Source organism: Melanotaenia boesemani, chromosome 22 (genome assembly GCF_017639745.1).
Source record: "Melanotaenia boesemani isolate fMelBoe1 chromosome 22, fMelBoe1.pri, whole genome shotgun sequence".
Lineage (NCBI taxonomy): Eukaryota > Metazoa > Chordata > Actinopteri > Atheriniformes > Melanotaeniidae > Melanotaenia > Melanotaenia boesemani.
The window spans coordinates 9,413,629-9,437,585 of NC_055703.1; the positions used below are offsets into that span (position 1 = coordinate 9,413,629).

General features: G+C 40.2%; 1 protein-coding gene across 2 annotated transcripts in view; it reads left to right on the forward strand.

Moving 5' to 3' along the window:
* Positions 1-8,321: 8,321 nt before the first annotated feature.
* atad2b (ATPase family AAA domain containing 2B) overlaps positions 8,322-23,957 on the forward strand; it is a 60,687-nt gene continuing 45,051 nt past the window's right edge. For both annotated transcript variants that reach the window (XM_041975894.1, XM_041975895.1), the window contains exons 1-19: positions 8,322-8,536; positions 10,128-10,294; positions 10,434-10,465; positions 10,565-10,712; positions 10,914-11,013; positions 11,102-11,231; positions 11,641-11,790; positions 11,887-11,962; positions 12,096-12,197; positions 12,470-12,581; positions 12,795-12,910; positions 13,187-13,361; positions 13,535-13,623; positions 14,518-14,677; positions 15,336-15,426; positions 15,623-15,934; positions 16,470-16,620; positions 17,777-17,963; positions 18,100-18,285. In XM_041975894.1, coding sequence (XP_041831828.1) covers positions 8,441-8,536; positions 10,128-10,294; positions 10,434-10,465; positions 10,565-10,712; positions 10,914-11,013; positions 11,102-11,231; positions 11,641-11,790; positions 11,887-11,962; positions 12,096-12,197; positions 12,470-12,581; positions 12,795-12,910; positions 13,187-13,361; positions 13,535-13,623; positions 14,518-14,677; positions 15,336-15,426; positions 15,623-15,934; positions 16,470-16,620; positions 17,777-17,963; positions 18,100-18,285 — 2,580 coding nt within the window. In that variant the 5' untranslated portion in view covers positions 8,322-8,440. The remainder of the gene's footprint in view (positions 8,537-10,127; positions 10,295-10,433; positions 10,466-10,564; positions 10,713-10,913; positions 11,014-11,101; positions 11,232-11,640; positions 11,791-11,886; positions 11,963-12,095; positions 12,198-12,469; positions 12,582-12,794; positions 12,911-13,186; positions 13,362-13,534; positions 13,624-14,517; positions 14,678-15,335; positions 15,427-15,622; positions 15,935-16,469; positions 16,621-17,776; positions 17,964-18,099; positions 18,286-23,957) is intronic.

Below are 23,957 nucleotides of genomic sequence, written 5' to 3' on the forward strand. Positions count from 1 at the left end.
AAAAAGGTCCATCCATCCATCCATCCATCCATCCATCCATCCATCCATCCATCCATCCATCCATTCATCCATCCATTGTCTACCATTTATCTGGAGTCGGGTCGCGGGGGCAGCTGCCTAAGCAGGGAAACCCAGACTTCCCTCTCCCTGGCCACATACACCAGCTCATCCGGGGGGGATCCCGAGGCATTCCCAGGCCAGCCGAGAGATGTAGTCCGTCCAGCGTATCCTGGATCTTCCCCGGGGCTTCTTACCGGTGGGACGTGCCCAGAACACCTCACCAGGGAGGCGTCCAGGAGGCATTCTAACCAGATGCCCGAGCCACCTCATCTGGCTCTTCTCGATGTGGAGGAGCAGAAGCTCTACTCTGAGGACCATGGTCTCGGATTTGGAGGCGCTGATTCTCATCCCAACCGCTTCACACTTGACTGCGAATCGCTCCAGTGAGAGCTGAAGATCACGGCCCGATGAAGCCAACAGAACCACATCATCTGCAAAGAGCAGAGACCCAATCCTGAGGTCACTAAACCGGATCCCCTCAACACTTCCACTGTGCCTAGAAATTCTGTCCATAAAAGTTATGAACAGAATCAGTGACAAAGGGCAGCCTTGGTGGAGTCCAACCCTCACCGGAAACGATTCTGATTTACTGTGTGGACCAAGCTCTGACACCGGTCGTACAGGGAACGGACAGCTCGTGCAAGCTGGTCCGGCACTCCATACTCCCGGAGTACCCCCCACAGGAGTCCAGCAGTCTGCAGCTTTTAAAGGTGCTTCAACAAATTATTACTTTAACCCTTTACTGCCTAATTTTTTTTACAATGATATAAAAACGACATATATTAAAAGCTAAAGAAAGATCGAAAAGAAAACGACTGGAATGCAATAATATACAACTGAATATGAAATAAATGAAAAAAAAAATAGAACAAATAAAATTAAATAAACAAGGACAAGAAGTGGTTTGTCACAGATTTGTGACAATAGGCATCAAGGTAAGGTTTAGGGTGCCCCCACTCATGCAGCCAGCTAACTGTACTGTTTTTATTGTCATAATTTCCCGTAACAGATTTGTTTATAAGTTGAATTGACAGGTTATTGATCACATTAAAGGTGGGAAAACATTTTAAATAATTTATTATGGTCTCATTTCTTTCAAAAACCTGGAATTTGAACATTTTTTCAATCCACTGTAACCATCTGAGCCGAGGCTAAGCTTGTGTCAGTCATTAAGAAACTCCAGAACAAGGCTCTCTGCTGCAGACTGCTGGTTACTGAGCAGAGATGCAGCCCATGAACAGACTGAAGACGCAAATCGACTGTTTTCATCTTCTATAAACACTGTGTGACTTCAGTAAGTCAGGCACGACTGGGCCCGTCTCTTGTCTCTAAAGGCCTAAAGAGGTGAACTTTTTTTCAAAGGAGCCCAACAGACTCTATATTACACCTCATTATTTCCATACATCTCTTTACTCAACAACTGTTCAATATGTGAAAACAACATCTGTTATTGTTGGAGCATGAAACATTCTAATAAAAACTGATTTAATAACTTCAATTTTTAACTCTGATCTAAAACGATTATCAAATAAATTTGTTGCAAGTGATGCAGTAAGTCTCAGTAGCGATATTTATAAATACAATAAGCACGGTGTTGAGGGGTTAAAAATGTTAACCTATGTGATCAGGGATGGATGTTGGATGTTTCCTGCTGCAGCACCTGAATCTGATTAATGGGTCAACATGCTTGGGCATAGATCCATTTACTTTGAATCAGGTGTATTGGAGAAGGGAAACATTCAAAACACTACAGGACTGTAGCCCTCGAGGACCAGGGCTGGATAGGGGCAGCATAGATCCTCATATGTCATCTAAGAAATATTTAAGCACTCAGACTACTCGCTGCTTCAGATGAACTTCAATATGGAAACACAGATGAAAAATGTGGACAATTTTAGGACTTTTTTGTAAATCTATAAGTAAATGGGTGAAAAAAGTTGGAATTAGGACCCTTCATGACAAATCCTGCATTGTTTCTGCTCCTGGAAGTGAGAATTTTGGTGTTTTTATAGAGTGGTTGCTACATCTGTTTGATGTAAACAACATTAGCTCAAGTTAAAAGGAGCTCATCTCAGGTGTTTTCTTGCTTAACAACCACAGTCTTGACAAGTTAAACAAGAAAGCAGCTATGAAGCTTAACACCTTGTCAGCTTTAATATAACCACAATAAAGCAGACACTAACAGGGAAGGACCCTAACCAACTTAAGTTATTAACCTTTAACCAGCTGATCAATTTGACACATTCTTATCCCAACAAATGGTTTGCAAGCCATTGTTTTTCACATCTACTCAAAAAGTCCTTGATTCACTCTCCTTTTTTATGACTTCCAACCAAAAACGATGCAAACGTGATTACCACACAGTCTAATTTACAGTAAACCAGGCTGACCCCACTTAATGTTACACACAACTCATGGTTATAATCATTATGTTGTGTTTGTGGATGCAGAGGCTCACACAAAAATCAGTTTAACTTCCTGTCCTAATGCAGGCAGCCATGACGGCTGAGGAACTGAAGAAGGAACAGGACACCAGCAGCAGCCACCTGGAAAGGATGAAGAAGAATCTGAAGGTGTCTGTGAGAGATCTGCAGCACCGTCTGGATGAGACTGAGAAGCTGGCTTTAAAGGGAGGTAAGAAGCAGCTGCAGAAACTGGAGGCATCACAGTCATCCTTATTTGAGACTCCTGGGGCTTCATGCTCAACCTCACATTAGTTTTTTAATATGTGCAAGTATGTGTGTGTGTATGTGTATGCTTGCTTGTACACAAGCGGGGAGGGAGGGGGTTGTGTGTGGTGGTTGGGGGGGGGGGGGATTGTTTTAACCATGGAAAGCACTTTGTGCTGCATTCATGTATGAAAAGTGCTCTATAAATAAAGATTGATTGATTGATTGATTGATTTATTAACCGTTCGAAAGCACAGAAGTGTGTGTAATGTGTGCATACAAACATTTCCATGCAAAGTGTGGGATTTATCAACTTGTACTTGTGAGTATAAAAATGTGCGTAGCACAGTTCTTACCATACGTAAGCACAAAACCTAGTGGTAGAACGGTAACACTACAACTAAAATGCACTGAGAGAGTCATGGTGTTCAGCAGTCTGAAACCTCACATTACCTAATAAAAATTCTGAATTAGTGATGTTGTACATAATTTGAATAATTGGTGTAACAGCTTATAAGAGACAGCTGTGCCAGGACAATCTGAAAAGAAAACTCGTGCCATGGCTTATCTTGCATTTTTGGAGCATTTGGCGAACTGTGCACTCCGCAGGGAGCGCATTGATCTGTTCAGGTACCGCTTCCCCAAAAACATCCTGTTTAATTGATGCTGCGATTTGCAACCCATGTTGGAGCGAGAGACAAAACACACCAGAGCCATCCCAGTGCACATCCCGCTCTGTCTACCCTGGGATTCTTGGCCTCTGGAACACTTCAGTGGGAGATTGGAGACATGCAGCATTTTGCAGCCAACACTAAGCAGAATTGTGCTGACAGTGTTGGATCATTTCTCTGGTCCCAACATACATCCATTTCCCATACAGACCTCACGAAGAAGCCAAAACTGAACAAGGATTTCAGCCATTGCAGGATTCCCAAACATAATTGGAGCCATAGATTGCACAACCATCTCAATAAAAGCACCTTAAAACAATGAATTCAGAAACGTGAAAAAGAAAGGTTTTCATCCAGTTAATGTCCAACTATTCTGCGATCCACATATGTCTCTGTTAAACATTGTTTCCTGGTGGCCTGGAGGAACGCACGACTGGTTTATTCTGCAGATCTGCTCTGTGGGTGTGCGCCTCCAAGCAGGAGCTGTTGAGGATGGCTGGCTGATTGGTGAGAGTTACACTTCAGATTAATTTCTCTGTCTCATGTGGTTTATTATAGCATTTCTGCAGGTGATCGGTGATATCCTCTGAAATGTGGCTAATGACCCTCGTAGCCAACCTGAGGACCCCGCAGGAGCAGACCTTGACTTTGATGTTAAACCATTTCTTTTTTATTCGGAGATGGCTCCTTCCTCTGATCCAACAGAGGTAACTGCAGCTGTTACCTTCTCCCACACTGTATTTTTTTTTTGGTGGTCACACATGCATTAAGTGTTCCAAACAGTATTGTCCGGTTCTTTCTACATCTTCTACAGGTACCTCAATTTGGAGAAAATCCTCTTTTCACCCTCTTTGCCATGATTTCTTAGAGAGAGAGAAAAAAAAGTCCATTCACACATTCTTAAAGGTATGGCTGCCACCATCTATGGTCGATTGGAGGCATTCCTGAATGCAAATGAGCCTGAATATGCATGACCATGGTTATTTAGAACAGGTGGGATTTATCCACATTTGATGGAATGTGGAGGTGTCCGTATGCACATTTGATAAACCAGGATTTGTTTGTACACACATTCTACATTTCAGTCCTACACAGGAATTTAGAAACTTTTCTACACACGGCTGATAAATGAGGCATCACTAACAACCACAGTTGTTGGAGAATTTTGATTTCGCTCCATCTGCACGTGCATGAACTGGAGAGTGAGCAGGGAGGGTATGTGTAAATATAAGAGGAAAGTAAAAGAGCTGACTTACCGAACTTAAGAGGATATTAAGACTGTTCTGAAGCTACAGGACCTGGTAGACAAGCTGCAATGTAGCCGGGTAGCTGCTGACTCTGCCCATCACTCCAGTCCATCTTCCTAGGGGTGGGTCTTTGATGAGATGATTGACACATCTTAGTACAGGGGCTGGCAACTACATCTGGCCTGGAGCCAAATTTTTTCTGACCAACTGAATGGCGGGCCAAATTTTATATATATATCCTTTCGTGCACAAGAGTCCAAGATACTTGAACTCCTGCATTTGGGGCAGAACCTCATTCCTGACCTAGAGACGGCCCTCCACTCACCTCCACAAAGCATTTCAGCTGAGGACCATGGTCTCGGATTTAGAGGCGCTGATTCTCATCCCTGCTGCTTCACACTCGACTCCGAATCGCTCCAGTGAGAACTGAAGATCATGACCCGATGAAGCCAACACAACCACATCATCTGCAAAGAGCAGAGACCCAATCCTGAGGCCACCAAACTGAATCCCCTCAACACTTCGGCAGCTCCTAGACAATTCTGTCCATAAAAGTTAATGACAGAATCGGTGACAAAGGGCAGCCTTGGTGGAGTCCAACCCTCACTGGAAATGAATCTGATTTACTGCCGGCAATGCGGACCAAGCTCTGACACTGGTCGTACAGGGACCGGACAGCTTGTACAAGGGGGTCCAGCACTCCATACTCCCAGAACACTTTCCACAGGAGTCCCCAGGGGACATGGTCGAACTCCTTCTCCAAGTCCACAAAGCACATGTAGACTAGTTGAGCGAACTGTCACCCTCTTCAAGACCGTGAAGAGGATGTAAAGCTGGTTCACTGTTCCATGACTGGGATGAAAACCACACTGCTCCTCCACAATCTGAGGTTCGACTATCTCGACTTCTCTCTAGGACCCCTGAATAGACCTTACCACGAAGGCTGAGGAGTGTGATCCAGCTGTAGATGGAGCGTATATATATATATATATATTTGTACAGATTTTTAGATGCACCACTTTTCTTTTTTGTCTTCCACTTGTCCAGTTTCTTCAAATTAGCTAAGGACACAACATGCACATTTTCAGGTAATAGCTCTTTAAGAATTACCTTGTTGGTGCAAATATACTATTTTATGTCTATAAACTTGTGTCTGAATGAATGAATGAATAAATGAATGAATGAATAAATGAATGAATGAATGAATGGCTCATAGGTCAGTGTTAGTGGAGAATGGAGAACTATTGCTCCAGTCCACTTTATAAAATGGTAAAAAGTATGATTGCTTAGAATTAAAATATAAAGAAATGAGGGATGTCTCAAAACTTTGACTTTGAATCTTGTATTTAAAACTCTTAAAGCTGAGAGGTTATGCCTTCTGCTTGCCTCAAGTGTCCCAACCCACTTAATTTAAAACTTTAATGTTTGTAGGAGCAGCTTTTGTTTGACATGCACACAGTTTGTAATGGTTTAAATTATTCTGTTTTCCCTCAGGCAGGGATAGTTTGTGAAACAACAGAATAAAAAGTTAAGTAAATGCTCCACTAAAGCAAAACAACCACAAAATATCTGATACCAGTTGTAGTTTTGAGTATTCAACTTGCATATATTCAGCACAATTTGTATTCACTTCTGTATGTAGTGATTTTATGGCCTAGTTTCAGCTTTAATATGTTTCTGCTTGTTTAGCGTAATATTTTGTTATGATTTTGGTTATTTTGAAACTGCTTGGAGCCATTTTTCTTGTCTGTTATCTTTCTGTATTTCACAGATGTAGTTGGCTTTGTTTCACATCTAGTTTTAATGGTTCTGGGCTTCACTTTGTGTCTCTTATGGTTCCTGTGCATCTTTACATGGCTGTTTTAACTAGTTTTGGTTTTATTGCATCTCTGGGTCTGAATCATTTTGAAACTTGTACTATTACTTTGTGTCTGTTTTGAAGCTGAGATTTTTTGGGTCTCACATTTAACTTCTCATCTAAGCTATTTTGTGTCTCTTTGTTGTCATTTTGCATCTCTTCATGAGTTTGTTTTTGGAAATGTGCATATCAGTTTCAGCTGTTTTTATTGGATCTTTCTGTTTCATAATGATACTGTCATATCTCAATTTATTACTAGCATGTTTCATGTTTCTTGTACCTAAAGGTTCATTGTTCCATTTTTACCCACAATTTGACCTTTATACATTTTGTGGTTGTGTGCTTTGAATTTTTTTTACATTTTCAATTTTCTATATCCATTTTGTATTCATTCTCATCCATTCTAATTTTTCTAATCTAATTTTGGTTACTTTTAAGGGTATAACAATACACTGATCTATGTCGATACATCAGTTCAATAATCAATGATGCAATAGTATTGATCCAAAGTGAAAATATAATTAAATATGAATGCAGTAATCATTTGCAATGCACTTAAGAGCACTGTTTCCATTTGCATTGTTCTAATGACCAAAAGGACAGATTGTCATTTAAATGTCTGATTTAGTTCAGGAATGAAACTATATTTGATATACTTGCCGCTTTTTGTGATTTGATATGAAGGCCCGACCCATTAAAAAATGATAAGAAAAGTTAATTTTTTTTTAATATGAGGTATTTATTTGGCCCTTTAACAAAATGTAACAAAAAAAAAATTAAAATTTTTTGGGGGGAGATATCTACCATTTATTACAATGTGACATATTAAAAATATTATAATGTGGTTTTCTGCTTCTGGGTATCAATTAGGGAACAGCAGACAAGTATCAGATTGTGTTCAACAGGATTTTGAGCAAAGTTTATACCATAAATTGAAGCAAAATGTCTTAGAAACTGTATATGACAAATATGTTATGCCGGGCTCTTATGGGTTAAATCAGCATGTGACATTGTCTCATATCAATCACTGGCTCCTGAATCAACTTAAATCATATCGTGGCAGAATTTGTGACATCAGCAAACAGTGAATATTTATCCACTGACTCAATATTGTATCATGATCAAACTTGATCTTTAGTTCATTTGATCAATGAATGAGAAAGTAAATTAAGATAAAACAACATAAAATAATATTGCAGTATTGCAGCTTATTACACATAATTCCTGAACAGCAAGAATACACAACTTAGACATCTAATTATTTCTTCTAATTAGAGTTTAATTGAATAGTTACTTAATGTTTGGAAATACAAACATCTGAAACAAGACAGACAAGATTGAAATTAAAGAGGCTAAAGTTAGAATAACTTTAAGTCTCCAGACTTTGAGCAGTGATATTTTTGCCTGGGTTTTTCCATTAATTTCATGTCACTTTGGCAACATCTATTAGTGTCAGCTTTGTCTCTAAGAGGTTAGTTTTGCATTTCATTTTAACTGTTCTCGGCATCTATAGAAAAGGATTTCTGGTATAAGACCAGGAAACAATTTTATTCCTCTAAGGAATAAGATCTCTTAATGCATCAGCTCATGTCTGCAGAGTTTAATTATAGTGGTAGTGCTTAGTGCAGAAACTATTTCATCCCCAGTGTGAATATTCCTTCTACAAACTGCACGATTTTATCCGTACCGACATTAACTATGATCGGATTTTTAATACCGGTGTAATGTTCATCTAATAAATAGGGAACTGGTCTCTGTGGTTGTAATCATGTCAGCAAAAATGAATGCACCTGCCAAACAGACTCACGGCCACTTGGGAGGGAGATAGACAGGGAGAGATAGACAGGGAGAAATGGCGCCTCGATGCTGCGCTCACTGAGGCAGTGTTTGGAGCCGGCTTGAAAGATTCAGTGAGGAAAGTCCAGAGTAGAAAACATGGTTAACACAAGGAAGAGCTCGCGGACGCGGAGCGATCCATTTATCTCGAGGACGAGGTCGTCGTCGAGAAAGGAGCGAAACTCTGAGGAACATGTAAGCCGGTTTCTTTTCTTTGCCGGTGAGCTAACTGGCTCTGCTAGTTGGCTAGGTAGCTGTAGCATTGGCCTCAAGCTGCCCCAACTAATGTTTTATTTACCTCCAAGTGGAAGCAGTATTCACACTGACACTCGCTCAGTCACACAGCTATACAGTTGACGATTTGAATGTGGTGATTGGTTTGTGTGGCATTCGCGTTAAAGCTATAATGCAGCTGTCAAAATACAAGCTAGCGACATTAACTCCTTGCTAGCCACAAGTTGAGTTCCCTTTGTGTTTGACAATTTTACCCGGCTGACTTGTTAAATCGTTGTCACCTCGAATTAACCTTTAAAATAAAAGCAACTGATCAAAGGCTATTAGCAGTACTTGGTTTTTTCATATGGAAAGTGGCGGGGTACAATTTTTATCCAATGTGAAGAGAGAAAGCCTTAGTTAAGCTAGCGTTTATATGTAAAAGCTAGCCCGACAGTTAGCTCACAGTGGGGGAAGGGAGTCCTAGGTCCACAACAGTTGGCTGGCTCTAGTCCCGTATTTAGTAAGTCTGAACTTGATGAACTTTCTGTTGTAAATAATCCTAGGGGGGTATAAGCAGGTTATTTTTGTAATACGTGTTTATGAACACTCTGTAAATGTTGTATCGAATACTGCATATTTGCTTGTACGAAACGCTTCACAGATAGCTTTAGTATTTACTCTGCTCTTCTGACCTACAAGCTGTCAGTCTTTGTCTCAAAATGTAAACAATGAGATTATGGAAGCCAGGAGGTCCTGTATCTGGTCCTGTATTTCTGCATCAATATACCGGCCAACTCAGATGAGCAACTATGTTCGAGCATCAGATAATTTGGGGATAATCAATTGCAGATTTAAGTTTTAAAGAGGCAGATTTGTGATTCAAACATTTCAAGCTGTTCCTACAGTGCAGCAAATGATGTAAACTGCAGCCAGGCTAATTAATGACTCATGATCAAGCAATCTGTGATTGAGGGGGACAAACTTTAGATTTTCAGTGTTCTAAAATGGTCCCACATTTATTAAACTTTGTTTTGTTTGCTGTATGTTGACCTTGTATTTAGATAGACCACTGTTTTGGAATGGTGTTTGCAAACTAATTTCAAGGTGCATACCATAGGCAGCCTGTGTGCTTTTTGTTTACTCTGAGTACATCCTGTCAGTTCTTTTCTTCTGCATTTATCTACCTGTCTGATGAACCCCCTCTGCTGTCATTGCACACAGTTGTCTGACAACAGTGAGAGATGTTTCATATATCAGCAGGGAAGTTTAGCTGTGAAGGATGTGAGCATCAAGGGCATATTTTTGGTTGATGTGAGACATGAAATGCTTGGTTAAAAGTTGCGTAGTCTCTGTATACTCTATTTTTGGCACAGGTTTTTTGGCATTGTTGCTATTGTTTGGCCTTATGCCTTTCTATGCTGAATGATAAGGTGTATTTCTATGCGGAAATTTGCTAAATGGTGTCTGTGTTTGGTATTTTCCTTTTTATCTGATCTTTGAACATGTTGGTTATTTGCCAACATTGCATTTTCTCCCTTCTTGTTCTTTCAAAATGTGTTTTGTTCTACAGAAGGAACCCAGCAGTGATGCAAGCAGTCCCAGCAGCCCACGGTTGGCACCCCCTTCCAAACGGACGCGGCGGCAGACGGTCTCTGAGCCAAGCTCCAGTGACACTTCCCCATCACCACAGGCAAAGACCCAGAAGGTCAGCTGGGGCCTTCCCACATACCGCACCAGGTCAGTTTATTGTGCCGCTCACTCTTTTCATCTCATGTTTTGCAACCAGTGGAACAAGAAAGCTTAAAAAGTAATATTATTCATTTTGTCTTCTGCACAAATCACATGCATATTTTCATATTCTGTTTTCTATTTCTAGGCTTTCCTCTCGCATAATGCAAAATGGGCATGGTAATGCAGTTCAGCTTGATTAATCATGTTTTAAACCCATATGCATTAAGTATGCATATAATTAAAAGCAACATAATCTTTATTTTTTTGTAACGGCAGCCCATATGGGTCACCGGAATGAGGAAAGCGGAGGGGCAGATCACTCTCGTATGAACGGCCATGTGGAGCTGAAAAGGAGCTGCCGGGTGAAGAAGAGCCAATTTGAACACCTCAATCAGAGCCTGCTGTTTGACCAACTGGTCAACAGGTAGCTGGCAGTTTTATAATTTTGAAACAGAGTGAACTGGCCTTATATTACCTAATTTTCTTAGATCTATACCCTGGAGATGAATGAAACCCAACAAAATGTATCTAAAATACTCAGTTGTAGATTGGTTGTCCATATACTTCAATTATACAAAGGTCTTATGTTGTGACATCCTGTGCTACTTTGTGTGTACGTCTGCAGCACCGCAGAGGCTGTTCTCCAGGAGATGGACAACATCACCAGCATCAGGCAGAACCGTGAGGTGGAGCGACTTCGCATGTGGACCAGAGAAACTGAGGAGGTGTGCACGGCTCTGTTGCTAGAGGTTCAACGTTTCCTGATGCTGCAAGGTGAACAAGTATGATAACATTTATGGTGTCTTCTTTCAGGAGAACATGGACATGTATTCCAGGGTGAAACGCAGGAAATCCATGCGCAGGAGCACTTTCAACATGCCTGCACATCATAAAGCCATGAGCAAAGCGGAGGATGAAGAAGAAGAGGAGGAAGGGACAGAAGGTACATTTTTCTGCACATGCATTTATGAATCGCTGGAGTCAGGAACATATTAAAACTTCAGGAAGTTGTAAATCTTTAAAGGTTGTGTATGGAGGATGCAGTGACATCTAGTGGCAGCAATTGTAAATTGCAACAAAAGGCAAGGTTTCAACCCGGAGCGTATAATGGTTGCAAAAAATGCAAGTTGCTCTGCCTTTTGGGCTGCTGTAATAACATAAAAGTGCAGTTTTACACAATTATGAATATTGTTCTGCGATCTTACCAAGAAAAAAAACAACTGAATTTTACATACTGAAGCTGAGCCACTCAGAACTAGAAAAGTGTTTGTTCCTTTGTTAGGAATGCTTTACATTTTCCCATTTGGTTGTATTTTCTTCTGAACTTTGAAAATGTACCCTTTAATTTTCAGAGTCTCACGGTGAGGAAGAGGAGGAGGATGCAGAGGATGATGACGAAGATGATGAAGGTGATGAAGCGGAAGAGGCAGGGGAGGAAAATGACAGACGCTACAACCTGAGGCAGCGTAAGACGGTGCAGAGATATGAGGCACCACCAATTGGTAATTAGTGCTTTTTAATTTTCCAAACCTCATAGAAATTTCATTCATTTGAGTCCCAGGTTTGGTTACTAACCACCAGCCACTTTGTTTTCTCAGAGCCTGTGAACAGAAAACAGAGCAACCCCTCACTTTTTGACACCCATAGATCCCCAGCAAGAAGAAGCCATATAAGGTGGGCAGACGTTTGTGGAAAATCTTAAATCCGAAGATGAATATTTAACCTTCTACTATTTTTTTTCCTAATGAAGTCTGAAAGTACCAGTGACATGATGCAATATTGAATCTAGTTTGTTGAATTTTTCCAGAGTGAAGAAACATGCCATTCACAGCAGTGACACAACCTCCTCTTCTGATGAAGAGCGATTTGAGCGAAGAAAAAGCAAGAGCATGACACGGGCTAGGAACAGGTGTTGGCTGCTGTTTTTCTCTTTTATCCTTCTTTTACCTCTGTTCTGCTGTAGTGTTTCTTTTTTTAAAGTATATCTTTGAAGCTATGACAGAGACCTTAGCTTTAGATTTTGTTTTACCCTTTTGTCTTTCAAATCTGGTTGAATCTCACACACATCACATTGGAAAAGTCTGAAGTTGCTCTTCAAGCAAAATTTGACAAATATGTCAGAGAAACTATGAGTGTTTTATCTCTTCGATGTGATTACTTATTACTGATTTGTTTCAGCAGATGTTTGCCCATGAACTTGACAGCGGAGGACCTGGCTAGTGGCGTGCTGCGTGATCGAGGGAAAGTGGGTGCAAGCTTGGCGGATGTGGACCCCATGAACCTTGACAATACAGTGAGTGTAAATACTAATAGAGTTGCACAGTTGTAAGCTTAAAACTCGGATTTGTTCTGGCATATAAACTGTACCTACAATGAATATTTTTTTCTGAATTGGGTTCTTGAGTGACACTTAGTAGTGAAATATATCACCAAACAGACAGACTTCCTGTCTGAAGGTCTTCCAGTGATGTTCAGATGACTTAAGATGCATGTGTTTCCTCCGCAGGCGAGATTTGACAGCGTGGGTGGCCTCAGTAATCACATTCAGTCATTAAAGGAGATGGTAGTGTTTCCTCTGCTCTATCCTGAGATCTTTGAGAGATTCAAGATTCAGCCTCCCAGGTGAGAATAATTTGTGTAAATATGTACCATATTTGAATTTTTATTAAGTTTACTCACTTACTGATGTAGATACAGAAAAGTTGGCTAAGGCTATAGAAAGCATAAAATTATGACCAAATGGTGAATTAGAAATTTGAAATACTCTAAACATAAATTATTGATAAACTACAGGGTTAAATATTCTTTTGAGTAGAATCCTTATTAAATACATGAAGTGGTGTACCTTGCAATAATTCGGTAAACACAAGTCTCCTTTGTTCTCCTTTGCCTTTTTAGAGGGTGTTTGTTCTATGGGCCACCAGGGACAGGAAAGACCCTGGTTGCACGGGCGCTTGCCAACGAGTGCAGTCAGGGAGACAGGAAGGTTGCCTTCTTCATGAGAAAAGGAGCTGACTGCCTCAGCAAGTGGGTTGGAGAATCAGAACGGCAGCTTCGCCTGCTCTTTGACCAGGTGAGGCAACACATAAGAACAATTGTAACTTGAAACAAGTTGGTTGTCTTAAAAGAAACAAAAAAAAATTTAGCTAATGGTTTATTTAGTAAATGCAGTGTATTTTATTTTTTAACACAATTTTTGGAGTTTGAACTTGATCTTGTATAATCTTTTTTTTTTTTTTTAATCAGGCTTACCTGATGAGGCCATCCATTATTTTTTTTGATGAGATTGATGGTTTGGCTCCTGTTCGCTCCAGCAGGCAAGACCAGATACACAGGTAAGGTTCATGTGCTTGTAACTTTCATATCAAAGATGGTGGAACTGTTTTGGATTGATGTTCATATTAAGATGAAGAGTCTGTGGGTTTGCTTGTGGACAACCTCAGTAGTGGGTGGATTATGTCTAATCATCAAAGTGAGTTACAATAGTCAAGAACTTCAGCCAGCCTCTGCTCACGATTTTCTTTTCTTAAGTATGCAGTGTTGACAGCTATAAGTACATAATTGAGAAGAAGTTCCTCTGTCACACTGATGCAGTGTCTGCCAGTAGGAGGTACAGGCTTGCAGCGCTTTGGTCCGACACTTCCAGCATTGCAAATCTGATTGTAAATGATGCTGGCTGTTACACTTGATTCCCGGTTTGTTTATGCAATTGGGATTAAGCAAGAGCCGCACTAGAAATCGAAAGAGTTTCACTTCTGATTTAGACTGTTTCATATGGACTGTGGGGTGAGGAAGTACGTACACACAGTTTGTAGTATATCTAGCTAAAATTGCAGTTACATAATATTTATTTGGGGTGGTGCATGGTATTAACATTCTGGACCACAGTTCAGTCACAACATGAAAAGTGAACACGCTTTATAGAAGATCTCAGCCATGCTGGGTAAACACATTCAGAGCTGTAGCCAACAACCCGACCCTGTTTAGTATGCACGTTTCATAGACTCTGTTTACTATTTGTAGAAATAAGTCCTTGTTTATTTGGCTGGTACTGACTTGTTAGTCTTGTCAGTGTTCTAATTTGTTCTGTTGTACATGTGTGTATGTTTATGCTCTTGTGTGGTTTAGATTTAGCTTTCAAGTTATTGTAGTTTTGCAAGACAGTTGGCTGGTTTTTCCAAGTAGCATGCTTTATGGCTGCAAGTCTTCGTTCTGTTCCCTCCGACCAGTTCTATTGTGTCCACACTGCTGGCCTTGATGGACGGTTTGGACAGTCGTGGGGAGATAGTTGTCATTGGTGCTACAAACAGACTTGACTCTATCGACCCGGCACTCAGGAGGCCTGGACGCTTTGACCGGGAGTTTCTGTTCAGCCTGCCCAACAAGAAGGTAAGACGTAGAGAAACCTTGATATTTTAACCAGTCTGCCACAGTCATTTTTTTTCTTATTATTTATTTTCACTGCACATGGAAGCTCCTCAGATTAAAGTTTCATTGTAGCAAAGACGACATTTAATTGCATATCAAACTCCATGTAGTTGCAGCTTTACTTGTCAACCAGTACTTAACAACAAGCATTAGCTGATCGGTGTAGTATTAACATCTCATTCATTTATGGATGGAGTGAAAGCTGTAATTTTACTGCTGTTTGTTTTGATTTCATAAGAAAAAGTCGAAACAGATGCTGTTTAGGTTTCAAGAAAATGATTAAAATACCCGTTTGGATGATTTTATGTTTTGAAAATCTTGTTGCTTTAAAGATGTTACTCATGAATAAATATAGCATTAGATCAGATGAACAGCTTAGTGTAGGTGACTCCTCCCCACGGAGCCTGTCTTATGGGGCTTCTTATTTGCTAATGTGCAGATAGATAGAATTTAAGAGAGTGTGATTTGTTTTCACTTGCTGTACATTATGCAGTTACATGTTTGTTTTTGTTATTTGTGGATGGTGTTTTTTTTTTTATTTTTTTATTTTAGGTTATTTGTTGTTTGCTGCTAATATATCTTTTGGCTCTCTAAACCCCATTTTTTTCCCCACTTCAAGGCCAGAAAGCAAATTTTGGAGATTCACACAAGGGACTGGAATCCCAAGTTGGCTGAGCCATTTCTTGATGAACTTGCAGAAAAATGTGTCGGTAAGAGTGATGCAAGTTTCAAGTTCCATGTCTCATTCAGTGTTGAGCTTCATGTTTAAACACCTACAGGGCATAGCACCAATTTTTATCAAGCCGCCACATAGCTTGCGTTTTGTATTGTCAGTGCCAAATAAGTCTTAATGAAGCCAAAATGAGCAAAACAAATGACTGTTTCGCTGATCTCCCTTGATCCCAGGCTACTGTGGTGCTGACATCAAAGCACTTTGCACAGAGGCAGCCTTGATGGCGCTGCGCCGCCGCTATCCCCAGATCTATGGCAGCAGCGTCAAACTGAAGCTGGATGTCACCTCCATCGTCCTGGGACCTGGTGACTTCAGCAAGGCAATGAGGACAATAGTCCCTGCCTCCCAGAGGGCTCTGGCTCCCGCAGGTCGAGCCCTGTCCCCTACCCTCAGGCCCCTGTTGGCCAGCTCTTTCTCCTTGGTGCTGAAAGCTCTGCTCCGAGTCTTCCCTCATGCTCAGTGTACTGACAGGGACAACACACAAGGTAAGGATCTGTTTTCCTGTCCTCTTCCAATCTGTCTCAGTCTCATTTTTTTCTCTTCATTTGTTGGTTTTCCTGTTAGCAGTTTGTAGTATTCAATGACCTCTTTCTTTTCTCAGCCAGCCAGTGTTTTCTATCGCCCTTACACGCTGATCATACAATTTGTAGTCGCCCCACTCCTGTATCTAGAAGTGGTAGCACAGAGATTGGATATCTCATTGTGTGAGCACTTCAATAACTCAGCTCCCACTCCAGTTCTTAGTGGCGCATTTACAGCAGATTAGGCTCAATAGAGAACTTCACCAGTGGGGAGGTTGCTTGTATAAGTTGTACATCTTGCACCTAAATAATGACACACATTCCCTGGGCTATGAATCCCTTTAAATGGACATAACATCATTTCTGCTAAGTAAGGTCTGTTTACATATCCCCTCTAATGTAAGTAATGGGATTCCTTTAAAAATCAAACCTTAAAGAAACAAACTTGTGCATTAATTTAAAACATGGGTTACTGCATATAATGTGTTCTTTGTGAAAGGCGGTGACAATCATCTGCTTGAAGAGGACTTGTACAGCGATGATGACAATGAGGATGGCTCTGCCTCCATTTATGAAGTCCAGCCTGCTGCATCCCCAAAGAGTCAGCTCTCCTCTTCTGTAATGCACAGACCCTTCCTCCATTTTTCCTCGTGAGTTCTGAAAAACAAGTTTCTATGGGGGCAATTTTATTTTTGGGAATTGCAGTTATCTTCCTAGCAGAAGCAATCTGTAGAGGAGGAACACGTGTTTGTATGATAGGAGTGAGATGCAAATATTGCTCAGTGCCTGGGGGACTTTTTGGAAATGTTGTACATATATAAACATGACTGAGCTACTGCAGGGATGTTGACCTAAGTCTGCTTGGGAAAGCATCCCTCTGCAACTTGAATTTTTTTTTCTAAAACAGCTATTTTGCTAGTTTTCATAGCAGTAAAAAGATTAGGCAGATTCACTCTGCAGAGAAGTATTAACAATTCTCTTCTTGCATCATCTTATCTATATGATTGAAACATTTGCAAATGTAATGTTTTGTTTCTCTGGTTCACTGCTTTGTATTCATGGCCAGAGCGCCCTCCTCTTATTTATTCTGTAGACCACTTAACCACCATGTCTGTCTGTGACACTTGAACAAAAGGCAAGACTGGGTTTGAATTTTTTTTTGTTTGTTTTAACAAAAATGAATCTTAGCAGCAAAGGATAATGTTTATTTATATATGTTTTTCAAGTGGAGCCTCACCATGATGCAGACAGGAAGGTGATCACAATCTGAAATGTTTAATCCTGTTAGCCCCACCCCAAAAAGAAGCACTGATTCGTGACCTTCTAACCAGAGCTGTTTAAGATAAAGTATCTCCTGTCTCTTGTTCCTGGTCTAAAATGTAGGTGGTCAAGGCCTAGGACCCTTTAAATGTCCTTGTTTCTCAGAAAAAAGCACTTGAAGGTCTTTCAGTGATGTAAAGAGTGATCTTAATTAGACCTAACTCCAGCAATCCCTTGCCACTTTCCTCTGTTCACCCATCTTGAGTGTAGCGTTGCATTTACTGCTGTTGTTAAGAATTAATTGCTATTCCAGATGGAAAAAGTCAGCATTTGTATTCACATTGCAGTATGCTTTTTCTTCTTTAAAATATTTAAAACAAGTAGAAAATGGTTTGCACAGATTTATACATCTATTTTTTTATGTTAACAATCACTCCTGTACTTTACCAGGAATGCCTGTCCATAAGATGTGCATGTATATTAAAAGACATGCTGCTCTTAATGTGGTATGCAGTGCACCAACTACGAACTCTCGTCTGCTTCTAGTTCTGCCCTCCAGCAGCCCACAGCATACCGGCCTCGCCTGCTGCTGGCAGGGGCCCCAGGCTCAGGACAGAGCTCCCACCTGGCCCCCGCTTTGCTGCACCACCTGGACAAGCTACCAGTGCACCGCCTGGACTTGCCCACCTTGTACTCCGTCAGCGCCAAGACGCCAGAGGAGTCCTGTGCTCAGGTAAAACACAAACCGATACATAGAGGGGAAAAATGTAGACATGTAATTTGAAGTATTTGATGTATATATGATGTAAGAGTTTTGAAAATTCAATGAGATAAAAGCAACATTTAGACGTCCGCTATTGGGTTTGTAGGTTTTCCGTGAGGCCCGCCGGAGCGTGCCCAGTGTGGTGTACATGCCACATATCTCAGAGTGGTGGGACACAGTAAGCGACACTGTGAAGAGCACCTTCCTCACCCTGTTGCAGGATGTTCCATCGTTCAGCCCTGTCCTCATCCTCTCCACCGCTGACACTCAGTACTCAAAGCTATCAGATGAGGTAGGTACTCTGTGTATTTAGACACAAATGCACACCTAATCTGACATTTTCAGATTGGTCTTGAGGCCATGTTACCTTTTTGTGATTGCATATTGCTTTTGATGTCTCTGTATCCATTATGTGAGACAGGAGACTGTGACCAGATGGCTTTAGATGTTCTATTGGAGGCAAAATCATGATTCTGAGATTGTTGTCCTCTTTTCTTTGTGCTGGAATACACATTCTGACGGTGTCACAATCACTAAGGTCATCTGCCTCTCATTTTTTTTTTTAAATTCTATTTTGGCTTCATCACTGTTTCTGTCATTTATCTGGCTGGCCACTACCCTCCCTGGGTATGCACTCCCTGCTCTTTCATCCTTCTTGTTAGTTTTGTTATGCATTTTTTTCTTCTTCCCATTTCTGTTTTAAATGCCCCCCCCCCCTTCTCCCTACATTCACTATGATTTTCTGTATTGAATTATTTTTTTCTTATTTTAACTTCAGCATTTTGAATTATGTGCTTGAATTGATAATACTACACACTCAGGATATGCGATTCAAGCAAAAACACTTTGAAAATCACTCAGAATTATTCAGCTATTCTTCAAATACCACCATTCCTGCAAGCCGCAGCTGGTTTTCAGTGTTAAGACCATCGTTGTATACGGAAGATGTTAATTTTTAAATTTAGTCCCTCATGTTCAGTAGCCTGGAGAAAGCGAATTCACAAAGATTTCCGCAGGATGACGCTCTTGTGTTTGGTATCTTTTGGTTTGGTTTTGGCTTTGATCTGATGAACAGCTTTGTGTGTCTTCTGGTGAAAAAGCAAGTTAAAACAAGACTGTTAGACATGATGATAGCTGCATAAAATGATTTCTTACAATTAAATGAACATCAGTACCCATCCCTACTTTACATACGAGTACATTGCCGTGCACAAGGTAGATTGGTGTTACTTATTAGGTGACTGGCACAAACTATATTTTTGAATCAGACTTGAGACTTCTGCTTACTTTAGAGGACCTTTTTCTTTGCTCATCAAACACAAAGCAGGAGGCACATGACAGGACCAAACTCATACAAACTATGTCCATGTGCGGACAAGGAGCTAGCAGGAGAAAATTAAATGAAACGAATAACACTTTATTAATCCCCGAAGAGAAATCTTATAACTAAATAAAGGAGGACATCAAGATTGTCGTCAGACTGTGTAGGCTTTTTACTTCGTTCTCCATTTCATTGTCTTGTGCTTTGTAGTGGGTTTTCATTAGTTCAATGAGAGCCACGTGGAGCTGCTCTCTGGGATGCTCTTCCATGGATGCAATGCATGGTAGCCAGGTGGAAGCTGTGGTAATTAAAGAATTGAAATACGAAATATACTGTGATGTGTCCAGTGGAACCTCCAATCAATTGGTGGACGTAGTCACATCTTGTCCTACATCAACATACCGTTCCTTCAGCCATGTTGGTTTTTACAGCAAAAATCAACCTTTAGGTGATAGCTCCATGTGTGGTGATTAAATATTGACAAGTGAATGTTATGTTTTAAGTTAAATATTTGAAACCTAAGGTTATATTTCCTGTAAATGCTTCAGAAATGCTTTAGCTAAAAGTTCTGTTTAACGACTACACACCCATTGATTGTCTGACCAGCTAAGTGAGTAAAACGTTTAAACTGTTTCTTTCTTATTTTAATGACGACTATTGTTTATTTTATTTATTTTTTTAAGATTTAAAATATTATTAAACTTCATAGTCATATCTTGAAGACTTTGAAGATGTTTTTTGTATTGCTGAGCTGAATTTAGGGTCTACTGCTTGTCGTTGTCTGGAAAGTTGAGAATCGTTTAACCTTTTTAAGCTGTGGAGGTGCCAACCAGGCGACTCGTCTCGGGCCGGTTGTTCAAACGTAATCTGATCTGATTTCGGTTATCGGGTTAAATCAAATCTTAAAAATGGGTTGTTCAATAGGGAAAGAAGGATTCTGAAATCGGATTGGATTACCTATCCTGCTATCTGGATAAAACCCCCAGTTTGTGTTGTTCAAAACTTTTGAGTAGGTTCTGGGTAACTTTGATCCAAGAAAACAGAGTTATCCGAATCCCAACAGAGGGTAGGATTACAAGGCGGATTTCAGGAAGAAACTGCGGTAAAACCTCAGATTTGAGCAAATAATAGTATCTTTTTAGTCAGTATGCTAATATTTTTATGTTGCACTTGTTTAACCATTACAGGGATAAAGTAGATCAAGTAGTAAAGGCTATCTATTAAGCCTGTTAGCATCGTACAGCAACAATAAAACATAACATTAACTCGTCCCCATGAAATAAACCCTGAAGCAAATGTCAACAACAGAAACAAATTATAATCCATGTTCCTCTTATTCATCGCTGCATATTCAGGGAAGAGCCTGTCACGAATAATTTTTCAAAAGGTCTCATAGCATTTGCAGCTGTTTTATTTTGCTAGCTGAGGGAAAAATGGCTGTTTGGATTGGAAAGACTGCAGACCCCTGCACTGAACAAATAAACAGATTTAGCAGCAGTTTTCTCTTCAAACAGCAACAGATAAAATATTTCTTTATATATATCAAATCAAACATTTTTGTCAAAGGATTAAATGTTCAGGATTCACTTACTAAAAGGTAAAAAGTCAGCAGGATGAATTTAAACCTGTGAAGCTGCTTCCTTCTAAACACAGAAGGAACAACTGGGAGTGGCATGGCTCAGTGGGTTGAGTGGTTGTCCTGTAGCCCAAGGGTTGCCGGTTCGATCCCGGCCCTTCGAGCCCATGTCAAGGTGTCCCTGAGCAAGACACCGAACCCCTAATTGCTCCTGATGGGTCGTGGTTGAGCGCCTTGCATGGCAGCTTCCGCCATCAGTGTGTGACTGTGTGTGTGAATGGGTGAATGTGACATACATGTAAAGCGCTTTGGATAAAAGTGCTATGGAAGTACAGTACAGACCATTTACAATATCTGATGAATATCAGCATCAGGTGAACAGACAGAAAGCAGGATTAGAATCTCACAGCTTCTAGATGGAGAGAGAAATATTCACAATATTTGCAATAACTTCAATCTGTGCACCTTTTGTGGTTCATGATCCAGATTTCTTGCTTATAAATTCTCTTAACTTTTCATTCTTAGCTTGAATGTTTTAGCTTAACCTTTTGCGCCTGCACCCTCCGCTACTAGGAGTTAAGGGGTTAACATCTGGTTTTAAACTTGTGGTATCCACAGAAAGTCCAGAATCTCAGCTAGCAGCGCAGTAAAACCATTTCTATGACCACCAAACACAGTTAAGACAACAAACAATTAAGACCAGGTACACAAAGTCAAAAAACATGTGTGAACACATATTATGGCTCCTTGTGTCCAACCGACGGCATGAACATGGACAAACGGCTGCTCTACTGAAAGCTCACATCTCACAGATTCCAAAACTGTAAGTTTCATCTTGCTATGACCAAGATTTACAAAACGAGGCTAAAGAAGGCCAATTTATGCTTCACATATGTAAAACATAGTCATAAAGTGTCTTTGCTGCCTTGCCTCAAAACTTATATCCACCAGGATAAAACTGCCTTTAGTTAATAGGAAAAAAGTAAATATATAAAATAAAAACTACATTTCTCATTGTCTTTTGGGAGCAGATTCCCATCCATAAAACTAAAATTTTATGTCCATTTGCATGGATTTTGATGGACAAAGAGAAATGTTGGTTCTTTCCCTTCTTTCTTAAGTGCCAAACAGAAAACATCTGTTTATTTTAATAAACCCGGTCTCTCCTGATTACAGCAGACACCGCATCAGCAGGACCAGACATGGAGGAAGAGACATGGAGGAAGAGACAGGGAGTGCAAACCTCTGCATGTGGCCAGAGAGCAAGGAATTTGAAAAAGGAGAAAAAAAAACTTGTGTTAACGTGCATGGCATTATTCAATTTGTCTATTAACATAGTAACACCTTCACGTGCCCAGCCCTAATTTTTAACTGTAACTCCAAGTTGCAGTATGAGCTTTAAGCCTTTTGTAAGTCAATGAAACTTGTATTCCTCACTATAACAAAAACATTTTGACCAGGCTTTTTGTGCATGCTTACATAGTTGTGAACGTTAAATTTGGTTACCATTAGTGTGCAGAGCTGTCAGGGAACTAAATCATTGTAGGAATTTAGAAAGTCAATGAAAAAGTTAATTTTCCTCCTTTACTGTAAATCTCACATTTCTCCCAAGTTCTCAGTCAGCTGCAGAAAGGGGCTCTGGTCATTGTACTTTAAGTCTTTAAGGCTTTGCTGGCCAGCTGAGCAGTAGAGTACTTGCTGGCATTCGATGAAGCATTGTTCTGAATGAAGATGCGACTGGTTTTCCCGTTTAAAGAGATGTTTGTGCTGCTTTGTTTGTTAGTGAGCGAGATTCTGCTTTGTCACCTGTTGAAATTCTAAGGTTCTATATTGGATGATTAAATATATTTATCTTTGGTTCAGAAAAGCTTTATGCCATTTTGAATGAACTGAAGGTATTTTCTGACAGTCACTTTTATATGGGAGATAATGTGAATAACTGAGCCACTGCAGCAGCTGATGCACAGTCATAAACAAAGATAAAATAAATTAAAAAAATATGCTTAGGGATTTTTGTAAATTCAAAGTTGAATTTTATGTTTCCCTGATTGAGGTGCTCTATCATCTTTTCTTTTTTCCCCCATCTAATAATTAGATATTTGCACTAGAATAACTATTTTATCAATAATTTTCATGCATGGGCTTGCTGCAATCTATGCTGCTTTAAGTGATTTGGCCATCTGATGGTTTTGTTTTACTGTTCGGCACAGAAAGCACAGTGACAGCTGCTGTCTCAGCTCCAAACCTCAGCAGGGAACAGGCAGCATCCCTCCAAAGCCAAACTGACACCACAGGCTCAGGTCCAGCTCTGTGGCTTCCCTCCCTCGCTTAGCAGCTGTTCATTCTACTTGGATTGGTTTTCTTTTTTTATGGAAGACCAATGAAAATGAGAGTAGCTTGATCATATGATCGTAAGAGTGATGTACCTGCAGTTAGAGAGAGAGAGATGCTGTCTTGATAGTCATATTTTTAGCACTGTGGTGCCTTTTTGGATGTGTATTTCTAGCATGAAGGGTGGGCAGACATTCTTGGCTACATGCAGAATTGGAATGTTTCCTCTGGTTTTAACATAAAAATGTGATTAAATCTGGAGTGTGATCTCAGTGTACTACATTATATCTTGTACCATGGAATAGGAAGTAACGCCATGGATCATCAGGCTTGTCTGTGTCTGCATTTTTATTAAGCTGCTCTGATCATTTGAAAATCTTTTCTTTGGACACTATTTCATGGATTGAAAAACCACAGATTTTTGAGGGGCAGTGACATTTTTGTTGAGGTTTATTAGGAATTGTTCTAGTTATTAGTCATACGTTTCCATGGACAGTTATTATTAAACAATAAGATTAATGATGTAAAATGTTAATAATGGGGCACCACTGGAGAAATTCCAGAACTAATAACATAGGTGGATCAGTCTTGAGGGTCTTTATGTCTGTTATTGCCGTTCTTGGACAAAAATGACCTGCACAAAGCAGACAATAAAGGCCTTGAATCTAAGCACTGACTTTTGCAGCCAGGCGTTATCACAATTTTTTTCTTCATTAAATAAAATGCGTAGGATGAA